The sequence below is a fragment of the Trifolium pratense genome, linkage group LG7 (genome assembly GCF_020283565.1).
Source record: "Trifolium pratense cultivar HEN17-A07 linkage group LG7, ARS_RC_1.1, whole genome shotgun sequence".
NCBI lineage: Eukaryota > Viridiplantae > Streptophyta > Magnoliopsida > Fabales > Fabaceae > Trifolium > Trifolium pratense.
In genome coordinates, this window is record NC_060065.1 from 21,990,888 (window position 1) to 22,011,926 (window position 21,039).

A 21,039-nucleotide genomic window follows, 5' to 3' on the forward strand; every position below is an offset into this window, starting at 1 on the left:
ATAGATACATGATGTTCTCAACAAAATCAAAGCTAATGAACAACTTCCAAACACCCTGAAATGTAGCCAACATCCACTCCAAAAGCATTGCACTAAAGCACGAGCAAAAGAAACACAGCAACACCATTAAAAAACACCCGTTTGCTAAAGGTCCTTCACTACATTAGCAAAAACTGTACCATTTTTAGCCTTCCAAATAGTCCAAATCCCATCGTTTTGTATTTATCCTTTGCCAATGAAAAAACTTCAAATTCTTGATAGTAGTCCCAATGCCTATTTTGCCTTTGAGTTGTGAAACCTTTGTTCGTCAACAAAATTGATAAATGATTCCAAATTCCCAAACCAGTGTGGTCACTTGTAGATCAAACAATTGTTTTCATTCAATAATCTCACTCACCACCACCCTGTTCCACCAATAACATTGAAAAGAGGTTCACATGAAATTATTAGATTTTAACAAATATTACATACAAAATTGAAACAGAACAGAACAAACTGATTATGGTTTCAAATAATATTGCTTGAACCAAAACACAAAACCTTTTATCCTTTCAAATAATATAAACATAAAAAACAGAACAGACCGATTACACAAAATTGAAACCTCATTAATTAATGGAAGAATGAGTTCCTAGGCTTACAAGAAGGCCAAAGTTACTAGTTCACTCTTAAACTTGCATGAAAGGAACAAAAAATTAAATCTAAAACCCTAACAAGGAGAAGAAACAAACTTTTTGATTTCTCAAAATCGCAAGAGAGAGAGGGGTCGAGTTATGAAGAAGCATTGACGGCATGGAGGGAGAATAGGGGCGGTATGATTGTTTGGTGGTGGAGGGAGATCAGTGGCATCGATGAATGGTGGTGGAGGGAGAAGAGGGGTTTGGCAGAGAGAGGGAGAAGAAGGGTGGTGAATGGTGAAGAACAAGTTGTTCTTCTTTCTCTTTCTGCGGGTGGTAAAGAAATAGATAAAAAGTAAAAGAAAAGTGACATCATTCACGTGTGGGAGGCTTGTTGATGAGCAAAATGACAAATGTACCCTTGATGTGTTGTATTTTTGTTGGGGGTTTGTGTCCCTATAGCATTTCTGTTATTTTATTATGAGTATTCACATCTTTATATGAGTATACTGTATTGCCATTTGATTGAAATAAATGAAAAATATAATGAAGTGATATTTCATCTTTAGATTCAACTTGGAGACAACAAATCACCTTTAGAACCTCAAAAATCACTATTTTTAGAAGAAGAATTTGGGTTACGACCAAATTTGCAACAAATATGAAAATAAAGGATCAAAATGTTTTATATTATAATATGGGGACTATTTTCGTGAGTGTTTGATAAAATAGGAAGACTAAAAATACAATTAAGTCAATTTCTTTTTGTTATTGTTATTACATATGAGTAGTTAAATTCATTAGGTTATGTTGTTAGATGAACTTCCCTGATCTAATTGAGCCATGTAATTTGTAGAAGTATCATATTATTGCAATTCAATCTTAATATTTATTTAATTTTCCCTATGTTTAATGTTTTTCATAAGTAGACATATTTGTGAATTGATTTTAAGTACATTACAAGAAAAACAACTATTATTGCCAGCTAAAAACCCTTTTTAAAAGTGCCCAAAAAGGCCACAAACTTTAAATTTATCGACGGTCTACTAGCTAGGGTAAAAAAACGCCATTAAATAGCTCATTTTTAAGTTTTGGGGCGGCCAAAATCGTCAGAAACAAAAAATAAGGAATGTATTGGTGCCAGATCTGCCACAAATCAGCAACTGTCTTTTCAAATTTAGTGGCGGCCAAGACCGTCACAAAATGATGGTGTTGGCAGCTTTATAATTATTGGCGACCAAGACCACCTCTAACACTTGCTGCAGTTTTGAATGTGACATGTAAGTTGAGGGACTAAAAGAAAAGAATCAGATATCACAAAAGACAAATTTTGAGAGGAAATTTTTTATTGACTAAAATCCAAATTTGGACGAAAAAGACATTTTACCCGAATCATATTTAATCCATAAACTTATATGTGAGTTGGGAAGTTAAATCAAAATATATTGTTCACTTTTACTCCTACAAGTTATCTTATATATAATTCATAATCAACATTGTAATTTACCATTTCTTCCAAAAATACATCAAGTATGGCATTAATGTTGGTAGACTATATCCAACTCTTCTTCCTCTGGCTACTCTCAACCATTGCAATTCTAGCCATACTAACTAGAAAGAAGAACAAGAACCATCTTACTCCACCTAGCCCTCCAACACTACCTATCATTGGACACCTTCACCTTATTTCTAAGTTACCTCACCAAAGTTTTCACAAACTCTCAACAAAATATGGTCCTATAATGCAAATTTTCTTAGGTTCTAAGCTATGTGTAGTAACTTCAAGTCCAGAAATAGCAAAGGAGTTTCTAAAAGTCAATGAAACGTATTTCTCCAACCGAATTATAAGTGCTGCAGTTGAATATTTATCATATGGCTTAAAGGGTTTCTTGTTTGCACCTTATGGTGACTATTGGAAATTCTTGAAGAAGATGTGCATGTCAGAGCTTCTTGGTGGAAAAACTCTTGATCAACTCCGTCCCTTGAGGCAACAAGAGACTTCGAGGTTTCTAATGCGTTTGCAAAAGAAAGGGGAAGCTCGCGAGGTCGTTGACGTTGGTGATGAGCTCTTGACTCTTACCAATAACATCATAACAAGGATGATAATGAGAAAAACTTGTTCTGAGAATGATGGTGATGTTGAAGAAATCAGGAAGATGGTGAAAGATAGTGCAGAACTTGCAGGGAAGTTTAATGTGTCTGATTTTATTTGGTTTTGTAAAAATTTGGATTTTCAGGGAATGAATAAAAGGCTTAAAGGGATTATGGAAAGGTTTGACACAATGATGGAGAAGGTGATAAAAGAGCATCAAGATGAAAAGAAGAAAAGGAAGGAAAAGGGTGAAGGTGTTGCTCATGTTAAGGATCTACTTGATATTTTGTTGGAAATACCTGAAGATGAAAACACAGAAATCAAATTAACTAGAGAGAATGTCAAGGCTTTCATCATGGTATGCAAGTATTCTAACTATTATTTTCACCAAAAGATTTTCATTTTTATTTTTATTTTCATTTTCAGTAATACTTTCTTAATTGTGCACATGGAACAAATTGTACAACAGAAGGTGTGTCTAACCAAAAAAAAGAGTTTCAAAATGTTAAAAGAGAATATACAAGATCACAAAAATTCCTTTATCCAAGTCTAGCCGCCCCCAAACAAGCTAAGGGGAAAGATACCACATATTCAAATAAAAAACAAAACCTTTCTTCCTAAACTTTAACCACCACGACAATTGTTCCAAATAACATCAACATCTTTATATGAAAATCTAACATATCAAAACAATATAATGTAACAAATGATAAATTTCATTAATTGAATAATCAGTATTACTATTAGGGTCATGATTCCACTTCCACTTGTGACATTAACCCGTAACAAAAAGTGATCCAAAATAACACAACACTTCATATACAACTCTCGTCCCGCGCAAATAGATTTCTGACGCCATCTCCACCCCTCACCCCCATAACCCCACCGACTCTTACACATCTCTGCCACCCTAATGTTTTTATCAACATGTAAATAAAAAATCTAATAAATCTAACACTTAGAGGATACTAGTATATAAAATTACATTCAAAGTTTAAGTTTATTTTTGATTAATTTATATAAAAATATGACATAATATCAAATGAAAATGCATATTGATCTAATCAAACTCGGGGCACCAAGACGTTGTTTAAGTATATGTATGTAATTGATATGTCTATGCTTCACTTATTTCTTATTATAAAAAAAAAATTATTAAATAACTGATATATTTGTTTATGTTAACTACATGATATATCAGTTATTCAATAAATTTAATAATTTTTCACTTATACTCTCTAATACTTATTGAAGAAAAAAATTGTTAAATTTATTGAATTACTTATGAAAAGTAATTGTACAATTTTTTTACGTTTTATTTTTCGAAAAATATTAATGAGTACTTAGCACTCATTAAAAAATATAAATAGTAAGTTGTTATGAAAACGTGTACATAAAGTTATTGTATAAAAAATTAAACTATCTAAATTTTTAAATAAATAATTTATTTAAATAAAAAATAAAATTTTAGTAATTAAATTACTTCGACAAAAGAAAAATTTGCAAGTGGATATGGATCTTTTCTTATAAAATATTGAGTAAAAAAAAGAAAAATATATTTTTGTTTTACTTGTACGAAATCGACAAAATATATAAACAATACTTATATTTTTTTTTTTGAAGAAAAACAATACTTATACTTATAGTACGACAAAATGCCAGCAGCCATGAAAGGAGCAGCTAACCTATATGGATTAAAATAAAATTTGACTTTGAAGTTTTCTTGAATACTCTACTCGCACTCCTGAGTAAAACTAGTTCAAATTTTAACCTTTTTTTTATAAAAAAAAAACTTAAAATTTTATTTAATCAAATATAAAAAATGACGTATGATGGTGGCTCTGCAAGTGCACAGAATCACAATCAAGTAATAAAGTGATAAGTTATTGTTCACCACAAGGATTGTGCCAAAATTACTAGTTTCGCTTAGGAATTTAGATTGTTTTGCATTCGCTTTGTTGTTTAGAGATAGTTGTGTGAGTAAAAGTAAATTGCAGGAAAATAAATTACTATAAATAATAAAATGGTGCGTGTGTGTCCGCGCGAGGTGGTTAAGTGTTTTCGAATCCCTCCCTTACTCATGTTCGGTGGTTAATTCCCTTGTCCCCTCTATCATGATTAGTCTTTTAAAATAGGTTCAGAAGCACTCGTTCCCTATTTGTATTACAAATTGGTCAGAGCCTAGTTTAGGTTGTCTTACTTTGCTTAAATATCCTCGCCCCAGTGGTTCCACTTTTTCGTTTAGACTAATTAGGTATCCTTACCCTTAAGGCTCAATGTGTCGCAAGCTGTCATGTATGCCTTAAACTAGTCCTAACTCTGACTTCAAGTAGAATTTATCGTTCTTGACTAAGCTTTCTAATCCTACACTAAGACCTCAAATACTGAATTTAATGGTCTCATGTTGGACCTTAGCGCACCGTCCTTCGTTCGGTATAATTAGCTTTGTTTCCTATCCGATATCCACTAATTTCCTTAGAGTTTATTCAAATGTGATCAGTATTAAAATAAAGAATAAAAACCAGACAGTAAAAGAGTTTCAATAGGAACAATTGAATTTATACCCAAATTATACAAAACAAGCATTCGTCAGGGAGTTCATCAACTTCACCTAACCTAGGAAAAATAAATTACAAAGACAATAAAGAAAAGAACCTTATTGGCTTTGGAGTTCCTTGGCCCTCCTTGCCTCCTCTTAGAGTTCTTCTAACTCTAGAGTGAGTATCACTATTGTGGAGTGATCACTGAATGTTTCTGAATGAATAATAGTAAAGGAGAAAGACTTTATTTATAGTTTTCAGCTGGGTTTGAGCTTTTTTTACGCGTCCATCGCACCCATCGTGGCAACAATGGCGTGTAATTTCGCCTCATCGTGGCCACGATGGATCATATCGTGGTACGATGAAAGATCTTCTCCAGATTTTCTGCTTTCTTCAACCGCCTTTCATCGATGGGAAACATTTGTTGTTGATTTTCTTCAATTTAAACCGACTCTCATCGCGCCACGCTGGATCTCATTGTAGGTACGATGGATTGCGCTGTTTATTACGTTTTTGCCCTTGTTTGCTGCTTTTTCCACTTTTCTTGCTTCTGAGCCAAGTAACTTCACTTTTCCAGGTATTTGCTTGCTATTAAAACAACCCTAAATTACTACTAAAAACATCATATAATTGACTGTTATCAACGTAATATTAAGTAATTGGGCATTGATTACATATTCCGCAAAATTCTTTTTTTTAAAAAAAATCAAATATCTTTTGCGCGTAAATAAAATGAGCGGCAAATTCTTCCTAAGAGTTTTAACGATGTTTTTGTTTTTGAACAAGCTAAATTAGCCTACCCAAATTGACATCAGAGAGAAGTGAACCTGAGACCTTAAGGAGGAGTACACTCCTATGTCTCAAGCAAATACCAGAGGTCCTAAGTTTGATCTCTAACTTGGACATACAACATCGTTAAAACTCTTAGGAAGAATTTGCCGCTCATTTAGACTCCACAAAGCTTAAATAATTAATATGCGGTCCACTGGACTGCCTAATCTGGTTCGGGGATCAGTTATGGCATTAAGAGTTCCCGCCCCTCCTGATTACAGTTGTGGGAGATCGAACCGTGATCCTCCCTACCAAGTTAAGCGTCAATAACCAACTAACAATTGATTGTGGATTTATAACTTTAGACTATGGTTTTTGCAGGATATATTTATGGCGGGAACACACACAGCTGCTCTAACGATGGAATGGGCTTTGGCTGAGTTAATAAACAATCCAGATGTAATGGACAAAGCTAGACAAGAGATTGATTCAGTAATGTTAGATATGAATAGATTAATAGAAGAATCAGATATTCCCAATCTTCCATACTTGCAAGCAATTGTCAAAGAAACACTAAGAATTCACCCTACAGCACCAATGTTAGGTAGACAATCATCTGAAAATTGTCTTGTAAATGGTTATGAGATTCCAGCAAACACCAATTTGTTTGTTAATTTATGGTCTATGGGTAGGGACCCTAAACTTTGGGAAAACCCACTTGAGTTTAGGCCAGAGAGGTTTTTGAATGAAGATAACAAGTTTGATGTAAGGGGACAAAATTTCCAATTTATGCCATTTGGAACTGGAAGAAGGGCTTGTCCAGGTGCTTCATTAGCACTTCAAGTTGTTCCCACAAATCTTGCTAACATGATTCATTGTTTTGTATGGAAGGTTGATGGTGATGGAACAGTTAACATGGAAGAGAAAGCAGCTATGACCCTTCCAAGGGCTCATCCTTTGATGTGTATTCCTATACCCCGTTTTAATAGCATTCCTTCTAGTGTATATTGACCACATGTTGATAATGATACAAGAATATTTATAGGGTCCTTAACAATAAGAGAATAATGACTCATGTAGTTTATTTTTGTAAGGGCCTTTTAGGTATATTATATTAGTTAGTAAGTACGCATTATATTGTGTTATTTTATTATGAGTATTCACATCTTTATATAAGTATATTGTATTGCCTTATGATTGAAATAAATGAAAAATATAATCATCTCTGTGAATCAAAAATATCAAATATACTTTGACGATTAATATTTTTAATTGTATAATAAAAATTATAAAAATTTAATATTTTGACAATACTCATCGAGACGAATAAACAACATCTTATATACTAATATTTATTTTTGTTTATTGTAGAAAAATAAAGTCAAAGCAATATGTGTGAATAGTGCATAACAGTCAACTGTGTCAATCAAATTGGGACGGATGAAGTATTCTCTAAGTTTACTCCATTCTTTATTCTTGGAAACGGTGACTCACTTTGTATATATGTTCCCTTGTGACTACTTTCACAATCTTTTCTACGGGTAGATGTTAAGATGATAGTTGTTCTTGATTGAACCAAACACTAGTAGAAAAATGACTTTTGGTTTAGAGATACCACTACTGGTATGTGAATACCAGTAGTGAAATACATTTGACCAAAGGATTCCACTACTGATATTTTAATACCGGTAGTGAAAAGTTCATAGACAAGGGATTTCACTACTGGTTTTCTTAAATCAGTAGTGAAAAGTAGACACGGTGGCAATGTTGTAATTACGTTGAAATTTGTTTTAATTGGATTTCACTACTGATTTGGTATTCACCGGTAGTGGTATCCTATTAGTGTTCATTAATTAATTAATTTGTTCATTCTCATTCTCCATTCTCCCATCCCTTACGCGAACGCGAGAACACACAAAAGTGCCGTCGTCCCTAATTTCTTCATTCTTCATTCTCATTCTTCATCGTTCCCAAATTTCTTCCCAATTTCTTCCCAAATCGCCATCGTCCCTAATTTCTTTCCAATTTTCATTCCCAAATCGCCAATTTCTTCAATCATTCTCCAAACCCTAGACGGCGACTCCTTTATCATTCTCCAAATTTGCTTCAATCTGCGGTAACAAGCTTCAATCTGCGGTAACAATCCCTTTTTCTCTCTATTCTTCATTTTTTTATAACCTAAATTCAATTCATATTTTAAAATTTTTTCTTCAATTTGGTTTATTAGGTAAACTAGGACGTGTTAGTGTAAACTAGGACGTGTATAGCCTTTAAATCTGTTGTTTACTACAATGCGAACTTGCAAACTGTTTTTTTTTTCTGCTTTGAATTGATATGTAATAAATTGTAAAGTATTAGTGTTTTCGTTTGTTCATTCTGTTTTTTCATTCTGTTTTTTCATTTAGATTGGAATAAATTGATCCGTTTTTCATTTATAGTTTATTTTTGGCTATACTCATTTATTGTTTCAAATATGTGCTTTATCAGTTATGATTTTTTATTTTTTGCTGAAGCTGACTGAAATCAGTTATGACTTTTATGTTTTAGATTTAATTTTTTGATTGTGAAAGTGAGCACTCACAAAGTGTTTGAGGAAATGTCTCAATATGAAAAATTGATTGCTTTGTGGTCTTATTTTTGTAGTTTTATTTTATTACTTTTATCTTCCACAAAAAGAGACACTACAATGGATACATTAAGAAGGAAAAGCAAGTACAACAGTGGAAATAGGATCAGCATTGTCACTGCTAGGCTCTATACCTATTGAAGGTAAATATGTTAACTTTTATCATTAATCTTATTCCAATGCCTATGGAATAACTCAGAATGTTACGGATATTGATAAGTTGTGATACTGTAATTGTTGCAGAAGCAGTGATTTTGGATTTAGTAGGTTTTAGTCTATATGATGTGATGATTAGAATTAATCTGTTAAGAAGCAGTAGGTTTTAGCTGAGTTGAGTTTCAACAATCGTTAAGAAGTAGCTGAGTTTGAATTTTAGCTGAAATAATTATTTGTTAGACTTTATTGACCCTGTCAAAATTACCAGTCCATTTTTTCAGAAAACTATAGAAGAATAAGAGAAAATATTAGCTGAGTTTGGATCTGTTTTGGATCAAGTCAACAAACAAATATATTTGAAATGATTTTCAAGCAAATTAGAGAATTAGAGAACTGTTTGCATCCTTCCCTTGGCATTCAATTTCCATCAAATGACACTAGCTATAGCTTCACATTGAATAAGTGTCAAAAGTAGTGATTGGTCATACATATGCAGAACCTAAAATTCATTGAAACTATAAAGATCTGCATTGTACATACTGTGTTTGCCACAAAGAAATTTATATCATGGGGGCTGAGTTGCCTCTAACGTGATCAAATTGTAGCTGTTTAGTCACTTTGATTTTTCAGTTGCAGTATCCATTTGCATATAGAGCTTTTCACCCCTTCATAACATTTTTTCAGTGAAAAGATAGAGTACTTCATCATTCAAGTTAATATACATTCGTAACTAGTATTTTCCTTTAAAACAATATACATAATTATTACCATAAAAATATTGACTCTTGCTTTTCTTAGATCATGTATGAATTGAGGGTTTCAATGCTTGTGCTGTGCAGGGGTGGAGCTGTTTTCTGTGTTAGGCGGTGGTTGCTGCTCCTGCGTGTTGACTGCTGCTGTGCAGTGGCTGGTGTTGCTGTTTTTTGGTGTTGTCATCTTTGTTTGAAGTTAGAAGGTTCAATCACGGTCTCATCTACAGGTACCGATTCTATTTCAAAACATATATAGAAGCTATAAACTTAGATGCAATGCAAATAACTATGTAAAAATTCTGCTATATGCAAATTCTGTTATAGGCTATGATTTTTTATTAAAATAGGGCGAGAGAATGTTTCGCAATAGTAACAACCTAGTCATTCCTTTAACTTAGAATGCATTAATTTCGAAACGTAGGTATGGACCGTAGTTGGATGAGAGCTAATCGATTAAGTACTGAGTACAGACATGGAGTGATGGAATTTCTACAGTTTGCTGAAAGTAATACTGAACTAGAACGTCCTCCTCCTAAATTTCCTCCACTTTTTCTATGTCCGTGTATTTTTTGTGCAAATAAAGAACCAAAACGTACTAAGAAAGAAATCATGAATCATCTAATTTGTGACGGGATTTGTCAAAATTATACACAATGGATATGGCACGGTGAAGTAGTAGCAACGCCAAGTGTGTCCCATAGAGAAAGTGGTAGTGTGGATATCGATGATCGACTGGAAGACATGATGCGTGATATTGGAGAAGATTCGTTTAAGAGGGCGCATGTGTATGAAACTTTATGCAGTGACAAGGATGAACCATTGTATCCGGGATGCACAAATTTTACCCGTTTGTCTGCGGTGTTAAAATTGTTTAATTTGAAAGCAAAAAATGGGTGGACCGACAAAAGTTTCACTGAATTGCTTGAATTGTTGATACAAATGCTTCCAGAAGGTAATGTAATGCCAAATCGTTATTACGAGGCGAAGAAAGTATTGTGTCCAATGGGTTTGGAGTATGAAAAGATACATGCATGTCCTAATGATTGTATATTATACAGAAAAGAGTTTGTCAACTATAATCATTGTCCGACATGTAAGGCGTCTCGCTACAAAAAGAAAGATGGTGATTCTAGTGATGATGAGGTGACCAAAACTGGTCCTCCCGCGAAAGTGGTATGGTACCTACCAATAATTTCAAGGTTCAAGAGATTGTTTGCTAATGCAAATGACGCAAAGAATCTTAGATGGCATGCAGAAGAGAGAAAATGTGATGGCCAAATTCGCCATGTAGCTGATTCTTTGCAATGGAAGAAAATCGACTCTTTGTTTCCAAATTTTGGCAAAGAGTCGAGAAACCTTAGACTTGGACTTGCTACTGATGGAATGAATCCGTTTGGTAATCAAAGTACTAACCATAGTTCATGGCCTGTTCTCCTGATGATTTACAACCTATCTCCTTGGTTGTGCATGAAGCGTAAATATATTATGTTATCGATGATGATTTCAGGACCAAGACAACCAGGAAATGACATAGATGTTTATCTAAGTCCACTAATTGATGATTTGAAAGTGTTGTGGGAGGAAGGAGTGGATGTTTTTGATTCGTATTCTGGTGAACAGTTCAACATGCGTGCCATGTTGTTTTGCACCATGAACGACTTTCCGGCATATGGCAATTTGTCTGGGTATTCCGTTAAAGGGCATAATGCGTGTCCCATATGTGAAAAAAAAACATGTTATAAGCAACTGAAAAATGGAAAGAAGACTGTTTATCTTGGCCATCGAAAATTTCTAAATCGTTATCATCCATATCGTAGATTGCGAAAAGCTTTTGACGGAGACCAAGAGAATGGTGTTGCTCCAACGCCCTTAACTGGAGAGGAAGTTTATGAACGACAACGAGACATTAATGTTGTCTTCGGAAAGTGCCAAAAGCCAAAAGGGAGAGTGCCAAAAGCGAAAGTGCCAAAAGCGAAAGTGCCAAAAGCCGAAAGTGAAAGTGTCAAAAGGAAAAAGCAGCCTGTTGTAAAAAGTATATGGAAAAAGAGGTCAGTGTTCTTTGATCTTCCATATTGGTCTAGTCTTGATGTAAGACATTGTATTGATGTGATGCACGTGGAGAAAAATGTATGTGATAGTGTAATTGGAACACTTCTCGACATTAAAGGCAAGACAAAAGATGGTGCACATGCTCGTCTTGATATGGATTTGATGGGTATACGACAAGAGTTATTACCACAAAAAATCAATGACAAGACATATTTGCCTCCCGCGTGTCACACTTTGTCTAAAGACGAGAAAACAAGTTTTTGTAAGTGTTTACAAAGTATCAAAGTGCCACATGGTTACTCGTCAAATGTCAAGAGCCTTGTATCAATGCAAGATCTCAAATTAATCGGCTTAAAATCTCATGATTGTCATGTCTTGATGCAACAACTACTACCCGTGGCTATTCGTGGGATATTGCCCGATAATGTTAGGAAAGCTATATGCAGGTTGTGCTTATTCTTCAATGCAATATGTTGTAAAGCAATTGATCCATTGAAGTTAGACGAGTTGGAAAACGAAGCTGCAGTTATCTTGTGTCAATTGGAGATGTATTTTCCTCCTTCATTTTTTGACATTATGGTTCATTTGATTGTTCATCTAGTAAGGGAGATTAGATTGTGTGGTCCAATTTATTTACGGTGGATGTATCCAGTAGAGCGATATATGAAGATCCTAAAAGGGTATACAAAAAACCCACACCGTCCGGAAGCTTCGATTGTTGAGAGGTACATTGCAGAAGAAGCTATTGAGTTTTGTTCAAACTATTTGTCAGAAGTGGATGCTATAGGGGTTCCCAAGTCTCGTCATGATGGAAGATGTGATGGTGTGGGCACGCAAGGTTTAAATGTCAAGAGCATGCATATTGATATAATTCTTCAAGCTCATTTGTATATATTGAATAACACTGATGAAGTTCAACCTTACTTGTTTGCTCACAAAAGCATCATAAAGAAAATGCACGATAAGATGAATGAAAAATGGGTGTTAAAAGAGCATAATAAGAAATTCTCAAAGTGGTTTAAAGAAAAGGTCTTCCAAGATGATAGTGTTTCCAATACAATAAAGTGGTTGTCCTATGAGCCTAAATGTAACATATTGACTTGGAGTGCATATGATATTAACAAAACTTCCTTTTATACAAAATCAAAGGATGACCGCAGTACCATGCAAAATAGTGGGGTTATGATTGTGGCAGAGTCCATGCACTTCTCTAGTTCCAAAGATAAAAATCCGGTTATGGCATCTACACCCTACTTTGGGGTGATTGAAGAGATCTGGGAGGTTGATTACGTTGTGTTTAAAGTGCCTTTATTTAAATGCAAATGGATTGATATCAACAATGGTGTGAAAATTGATGAATTAGGATTTACACTAGTTGATCTTTGCAAGTTAGCTTATAAGAGACGAACCTTTCATCATGGCATCCCAAGCAAAACAGGTGTTTTATGTCAAAGATCCTTCTAATGAACGGTGGTTGGTGGTTCTACAAGGAAAAAATGTGCATGGTAGTTATGAAAATCAAGAGCTTGATATTTCCGAAATTCCTCCTTTCTCAACAGATGTGCCTACCTTCATTGAAGAAAATGAAGAGGATGATGTGCATGCAGCTATTCGTTTAGATCATAACGAAGGAATATGGGATTAGACATTACTTTCACTATTTGCATTTTTTGTTCCACTTGTTTTGTAACACATAGTATTAAAGCACCATTTGTTTTGGTTGTTATTGGATTTTTTGTGCTGCGACATTTATATTGCAAGTGTTTTATGCTTAATTCAGTTTTTTGTGTTTTGTGCTGCGACATTTATATTGCAAGTGTCTTATGCTTAATTCAGTTTTTTTTTTTTTTTTTGTGCTGCGACATTTTGCGACATTTATTTTTTGGTTGTTATTGTTATTAACAAATGTTTTGTGTAAACAGATACGATATGGCTGATTCAACCGACAACTCTGCTGAATCTAGTCAACTTAATAAAAAAAGTGTTAGAGGTCCCACTATGATGAAAGCAGTTGAAAATGTTCGTAAAACGGGTATAAAGATCCCGATCCAGTTTGATCTAGAAACTGGAGAGTGTTATGGTAACAATGCCTCCCATTTTAAGAGTTATGTAGCTCTTGTTGCTCGAAAAAGATGTAGTATTACGACTTACTGGTAACATAATATTACCACTTACTGGGGAAGATCGAAAGTTTCACGTCAAAGACAAGATATAGATGTCAAAGAGCAACTAGCAGCATTTAAAGCTGATATGGAAGCTAAGTTTGAGGAAAAGTTGGCGCAAGAGCGTAAGATGTTGGCGCGAGAGCGTAAGATGATGCAAGATTCTCTTATGGAGACACTAAAGTCCATGGGTTTATCCCAAACCTCTGATACAAATAATAAAGTCATGGTACCTGAAGCGCAAACCGATAAACTTGTTGTCACCGGAAGCGCAAAAGGGAGTTGTTCTCCTGCACCGGTCAAGACGCAAAATGAACTCAAGGAGGTTGTTATCACTGAAAGCGCAAAAGGAAGTCGTTCTCCTGCACCGGTACCAGAGGCTCAAAATAACATGGACGATGTTCAGAAATTGTTAATCATGGTTCTGAAAAAGGGTGAAGAGCATTTGCATGTAAAATTAAATCATTGTCCAGCTTGTGTTAATTTTCTCATGTCTTGCAAGTGTATAAGAGAGCTGTTGGTGGGTTCTATTTGGCTCGACATGACTACTCTAAGTGTTTGGTGCTCGTAAGTGTACTTTCTTATTTACTACTATCTCAATATTTGTTAATATGTTATATATCTCTCCTAACTTTAAAATTATATTCAGGTACATTCATGGTTTATGCATTGAAAACAACACCACAAATGTATATGGAATTTTGGAACCTGCTGAGTTGAATATTGTTGGTGATGGGAGAAAAAGTAATCAGAAAATGACTCAAAGTAAATGCAAAAAATACATCCAGCATAAGTTACAAAATGAAAAGAAAGAGTGTCAATTATTACCATTTAACCATGGGTAAGTTTGTATGAATTTGTGTATTTTTTTAATACTTATTTATTTTTTATAACTCATAGTTATTAACAATATAATACCATTCTTCCACGCACGCGTACAGAGGACTTTGGCAGTTGATAATACTTTGTCCAAAGATAAATACTGTGGTTGTTCTTTGTTCACTACATTGGAAACTTAATTCAATAATGGAGAAAATTGTTTCAAGGTAATTAAGTTTATACTTTATGGGTTTTTGATATATACTATAAACATAAATTATTACAAAAGGAAGTTTATATTTTATATGATTTTATGCGGCTTTTTTTTCTTATGAATTAGTGTTTTTACGGTTGATCAAATGGCGAATGGCAATAGAAAGAACAATACCGTATGACTTTATCCCAAAGTAAGTGTGGTATTCTAACTTTATATATATTTACTTTTTTGGCTTTTTGATAAGTAAGTGTGGTATTTTTTGATCAAATGTTACTATATATAATTATGTCATCCATTTGTAGGGGAGGAAACAATATAATACAAATGACTGTGGATACTATGTAATGAAAAATATGTTGGACATTGTCACTGCTAAGATAACTGAGTCTTGGATGGAGGTAATAATTTTTATTTTTTATACATCAATAATTTTTTATAATCGAGTCAAGAATAGTTTTATATTATTATTTACTTATTTTAGGTATTTAATGACCCAAGTGAGTTAACAGCTGACGAGATGTATGAATTGCGACTACGTTGGTCAACATATTTTTTGGAGTTATTGGAGGGTTAAGATTTATCTGGTGAGTTATAGAATAGTTAATTATTTAATTTTAATGCATCTGATTTTTCGGAGAGGTTTTCGTCACAGCACGGACACAAGCTTTAGCACTAGCAGCTGGCTCATTCTTTGGGGTCTGTGATGAAATTTGGTCTTGCACATATTTGAATGTTATAGCCTGTTTCATGGTTAATCTTGATGTTTTTGAATATTACATTCTGAAATGCTTGGTTTTCTGATCCAAATTATATATATTTCATGCAGCTGGGAATTGAGGATGGTGATGAAATGCTTGTTATGCTTCATCTGAGAAGACATGTTTAGTGGAAAATTATAATGAAAAGCTTGCCATGCTTCATTGTAGATGGAACTGGTTTAACTTTGGACTAGGCAAATTAATGCATAATATTTGTACCTTCTATTTTCTAGTAATATTATGGTGCAGTTGCAGCTGCTGGACTTTGCACTTCCTAACCTTAGTTTATATTAGTTTAAATCATGGATGGATTATCATAGTTATATATATATATGCATCAGTTGCTACTGCAACTGATTTTTAACATATAGCTTTAGCACTAGCAGCCATGGCTCATTCTTTGGGGTATGTGATGAAATTTGGTCATGTTACAAAACTACACACCACTACTAATATGCAGGCACAGGATGCTACAAAAAAACGAAAAATAAAATAAAATAAAACTAACATACCACTACTGATATTTATAACAATCAGTAGTGAAAACTACACATACCACTACGGGTAAGAGTAATGACCCGTAGTGGAATCCTCAATTCTAAAAAAAAAAAAAAAGGAAACCATACATACCACTACGGGTATGCGTAAATACCCGTAGTGGAATCCTCAATTCTTAAAAAAAAAAAAAACTGGAAACCATACATACCACTACGGATATGTGTAAATACCCGTAGTGGAATCTCATACATACCACTACGGGTATTTGTAAATACCCGTAGTGGAATCCCCAATTCTTAAAAAAAAAAAAAACTGGAAACCATACATACCACTACTGATATTGTAAATACCCGTAGTGGAATCTCATACATACCACTACGGGTATTTGTAAAAACCGACGTGGAAACCCCATAATATTAAATAATAATTACAGAAGAAACTACACATACCACGACGGGTATAAAAATACCCGACGTGGAAAGTTGAACTTACAACGTCGACTGCATTTACTACTGGCCGCGGCCAGTAGTAGAAAGTCAGTTTGGCCAGTAGTTGTATCCCCTTTCTGCACTAGTGAAAGGACATGTTCGCCACACCAACTGATCCCAGAAACTTAAAGACCAGAACATAGGCTCGTAAATCCTATTCTTATAGAATCGTAATGCCTCCACGCATGGCTAATAATTAAACACCTCATTATTGATAGGGCGCCAATCATCCCCTACATCAATGATCAATGGCTCCTCATCGAAGCCTATATAAACACCTTTTCACGAAGGGCTAAGGAATTAATGCAATCTTAATCACTCCAAATTCTCTTCCTAACTTGAGAGTCATAGTGTTTGTAGGTACACATCTTGTTGTGGTACTTTATAAGTGAGAGAACCCATAAATAGGGGCGAAAACCTTCATGGGCTAGGCAGGGCCATGGCCCACCCCAGAATGTGTTTAATTTTTTTTCAAAGGTATACTATTTAGCTGCGGTTATAAACCCCCGCTAAATAGTCTGTATAGTTTTTTACATTTCAATTTGCGGGGGTTTCAAACCAGACCACTCAGATATTTTTAACAGTTTTAGAGTTTGCAGGGGGTTTCCAACCCCCATGGACGACCCAAAATTCTTAATAATTCAAATATTCTTCTTAATTTATTTTTTTAACCATCCCTTCTAATGTTTTATTGTTTAATAATTTATAGATGTTTTAAAATGTGTAATTTATTTTGTCGAAGTATTTAAGTATATTTTTTTTGGAGAAAAGAGTCCTCAAATTTTTATTTAAAATAGAGTTTGTGTATAAAAATTCATGTTTGATCAATCTTTTGTTAAAAAAATTTTAATTTTTGTTTGAGAGATTCATATAATTTTATAAACATAAATACAAGAACTAATTAAAAAGTATTAGGGCCCGTTTGGTGCACAGGATAGGATAATGATAGGATAGGATATAAAACAGGATAAGGATAAGATAAGATATCAGCAGGATAACAGTTATCCTCAGTTATCCTATCTTGTGTTTGGTGCACACAGTATAACAAACATGATAACTAATATATCATGTTTTTAATACATATTTGCTCATAATAATATGATAAGATATATAAATTATTTAAATGACAAAATTACACTTGTAAATCAATTGTTATTTTTAAAAAATTATTTTGTAATACTTTGAATTTTTTAAATAAAAAATATAAACAAGTAATCAAATAACTTTATATAGTTTTAAATAAAAAACATGAGAAAATAATAAAGTTTAATTTTTTATATTAATCATGATCAAATAAATAACCCAATGATATATACATGTTAGATGAGCTAAATAAATATATGATATATCTCATACGTAAATAATAAAAATATCATTGCAAAATAATTATATTTAATTTCTTATAAAATTTAAATTAATATCCATATTTTACGATTTTTTTAATAATTAGATTACTTTAAAATATTGTAATTTTAGTATAATTTTGATTTTTCTAGATTATGTAAATTACAAAATTACCCTTGTGAGAAAATCACATGTATATTTAAAAATTAATTATTTTATTATTAATTTACTATCAAATTATTTTATTATTTATATTTTATTAATTTTCATTATTTTATTTTAAGCTAGAGAGGCAGGATAGGATAAGCTACAGGATTAACTTATCATATCCTGCTGTGTCACCAAACACTGGACTGAAACAGGATATGATACAGTTATCATATCCTGTCTCTTATCCTGTGCACCAAACGAACCCTTAAGTTTACACATGAATTGACATAAAATATATTTTTTAAATTTATTTATTAAAAATGGTAATGGTTCACCTTTTGACTATTTTCGAGATATCCATATTAGACACACCCTCAATATGCTATTTTTTTTTAGTAATTTTTTTTGTATATTGGATTTATATTTGTAGGGATCTGCCCCAATTTTTCGGGCTAGCTCCGCCACTGCCCATAAACCTAACACCTTAAGGTTTGAGGTTAAAGTGTGGTGTCCAACTCACTTGTGAAATTGTTCTTAAGCCCAATGTGGATGACCCCCGACCCGACTATTCCCTCGTGATGACCCAACACATCTTTCTATGCCAACCTTGACGTTTCACTGATCGACATCGCCCACTTATTCTAATCACTCCAGATCTAAGTCCGCTGTATCTTTTTCTTCAAAAGGTCAAAACTTACCTCAAAATCTCAAACATCTAAAATGGCCACATATATTGCCATAAGAAGAATTGTACCGAAGTAATTTGGTTTCATTATGAAGGGAGAGTAGTGGATACATATTTTAGTCTACTTTTCCAAAAATATCTCACATTTAATTACCTAAGACTAAGTCAAGTTATAACCCATAAAGACTTCGAAAATGTGTATTTTTGTTTTAACTTTCATCGGTTGTTTAGAAGGTTTTCAAGCTATGGTAAAATGGCATGACATGTTGATTTGAGGGAATAACCTTTTTAAATGATCGAGAAAATTAGTACATGAGAGAAAAAGTTGAGTTCGGAATATCTTGTGGAACATCTGTGGACTGAATCTGGTCGAAGTCTTAGGAGCTAGAGCGTTGACTGATCATGATCACTGAAGTAAAGACCGACAATTCCACTACCGGATAAAGAAAAAGGCTATGAGATTTTTGTCATTCAAATTGATTTGTTAACTCACAGACAATTTCTTTTGACATATACATGCAGTGTTTTAAAAACCGGACCAGTCATCGAACCGTTGATGGTACCGGTTCATTGGTTCGTTGGTCGAACCACTGGGTCACTGGTCGAACCGTATGACTAAACCGGATAAAACCGGATAAACCGGTTGAATAAACCGCTCTCTATAACAAAATTATATAGGTATTAAACCAGGTTGAATCAAATGACTCAGTCTCTACAAAACATATGATTTTTTAAGAACATTAAAATTTAATATTTATTATAATGGGTATTTATCTTTTCTATTAAAAGCTATCAATTATCGTCCCTATAAGCTTTGTTGGATTGGTAGAGACATTATATTTTATATATATTGGTCTGCTTCGAACCTCGGACACCCCAGTTATCAATCTCAAAAAGGTAAAATTTTAAACCACTACACTACTTGACAAAAAAAATAACAATTATTATAATTTATTTTTTTATAAGAATTTATTATAATTTATTAGTACTTATTGTTTTTTGATAAGCTTATATATAAATAAATTGTTACAAACACACGGCTCATTCAATTAAAAAATATAGGATAGCATTGCATATATTAATGGCGTGACTTCAATTAAAAAATTATAATTTTTTTCAACTTTTAATTTTCCCTTTTGCTGCAATTGTCCAAAAAAATGTTTACCGCAAGCCCAAGCCCAAATCCATGATGACACACATTAATTATACACAACCCTAATTGTTTATACTTCATTATTATCTAAAGAAGAAAAGTAGCTGCCAGTACTTTCTCTTCTCCTACATTTTTTCTTTCACATTCTACTCATCTTCCTACTTGCAAACTGTCATCTTTAAACCATTTCGGTTTCTTCAATTTTTAATTTCTTTGTGAGAGAACCAGTGGTTCATGGGTTCCAAGTGAAATTTTCAAGGTTCAAGTTTCTATTTTTTTCTTCTTCTGTACCGTAATGCGTTATGCTATGCCTGTAGCTTCTTCTATTTTGGAAAATAAAAAATAAAAAAATACAAGCGTGTAATCAAACCGCCGGTTCGGAAAAACCGCCGATTCAATGGTTTTTCCGGTTTTTTCCGGTTTCCTCCGGTCCAACAGCTTGTCCGATCCAACGTATGAATCAGACCGGACACACTCCGGTTCTCGGTTCGACTGACCGGTCCGATCCAGTTTTTAAAACACTGTATACATGTTGCTTAAGAACAAATAACAATTTAAGTTTGAGGTTGTCATGACATTCGGTCGGATGTTATTTTTAGAAATTTTATATCTTTATAATGTTTTTCTATCGTGAAAGGTTAATATAATAATAAAAAGTCTACTAATTTTATTTTATTTTTTGAAAGAAAAAAAGTCTACTAAATTTCTTAAGAGCATAGAGATTTTTATTTGATATACTACCTCCGTCCCTAGTTATAAGACTCTATTTGACCACTGCATGTACGCTAATGCACAATTTTAATCATTAATATCTTTAATTATCTATTAGTTAAAATTATAAAAACTTAATATTTTGAAAATACTTATCAAAACAAATTGAACAAGATCTTATATACTAATATTTACATTTATATATTATTAAAAAAAATACGGTCAAAACAAGCAAAATGAATAGTACACTTTTGTCAAACAATGTCTTATAATTAGGGACGGAGGTAGTATTTAATAAGGTTAAGTTAATCAATTGATTGAGCTAAAAGGATAAACATGACTCATTGATCTATCCATGAAACATTTAACAATAATTCCAATTTATTAATGGTTTATTGCACCATTTCAAAAAAACATAATGGTTTATTGCAAATTCTAAGTGCTAAAGAAC

General features: G+C 33.3%; 2 protein-coding genes and 2 long non-coding RNA genes across 4 annotated transcripts; all 4 read left to right on the forward strand.

Annotated features, from left to right (window-relative positions):
• Positions 1-2,108: 2,108 nt before the first annotated feature.
• Positions 2,109-7,259, forward strand: LOC123895399 (cytochrome P450 93A3-like). The gene is made up of 2 exons (XM_045945679.1): positions 2,109-3,067; positions 6,402-7,259. Exons 1-2 carry the CDS (start codon positions 2,150-2,152, stop codon positions 7,029-7,031), a joined length of 1,548 nt encoding a protein of 515 aa, XP_045801635.1. The 5' UTR covers positions 2,109-2,149; the 3' UTR covers positions 7,032-7,259.
• A 512-nt stretch (positions 7,260-7,771) lies between these two features.
• LOC123899706 lies at positions 7,772-10,064 on the forward strand. The gene is made up of 4 exons (XR_006805720.1): positions 7,772-8,156; positions 8,664-8,789; positions 9,642-9,781; positions 9,976-10,064. It is a non-coding gene; the product is annotated as an uncharacterized LOC123899706 (long non-coding RNA).
• A 99-nt stretch (positions 10,065-10,163) lies between these two features.
• On the forward strand, positions 10,164-13,760 carry LOC123896059. The gene is made up of 2 exons (XM_045946505.1): positions 10,164-12,991; positions 13,526-13,760. Exons 1-2 carry the CDS (start codon positions 10,164-10,166, stop codon positions 13,758-13,760), a joined length of 3,063 nt encoding a protein of 1,020 aa, XP_045802461.1.
• An 8-nt stretch (positions 13,761-13,768) lies between these two features.
• LOC123899705 lies at positions 13,769-15,927 on the forward strand. Its single transcript, XR_006805719.1, has 6 exons — positions 13,769-14,332; positions 14,415-14,811; positions 14,925-14,991; positions 15,104-15,199; positions 15,283-15,385; positions 15,628-15,927. It is a non-coding gene; the product is annotated as an uncharacterized LOC123899705 (long non-coding RNA).
• Positions 15,928-21,039: the final 5,112 nt, after the last annotated feature.

Excerpts from the sequence above, each read along its gene's own strand:
- LOC123896059 (XM_045946505.1), top strand. The coding sequence starts at position 10,164 with ATGAATCATCTAATTTGTGACGGGATTTGTCAAAATTATACACAATGG. Across the intron at positions 12,992-13,525 it reads ACACTAGTTGATCTTTGCAA|ATACGATATGGCTGATTCAA; the intron begins GTTAGCTTATAA and ends TTGTGTAAACAG.
- LOC123895399 (XM_045945679.1), top strand. The coding sequence starts at position 2,150 with ATGGCATTAATGTTGGTAGACTATATCCAACTCTTCTTCCTCTGGCTA. Across the intron at positions 3,068-6,401 it reads ATGTCAAGGCTTTCATCATG|GATATATTTATGGCGGGAAC; the intron begins GTATGCAAGTAT and ends TGGTTTTTGCAG.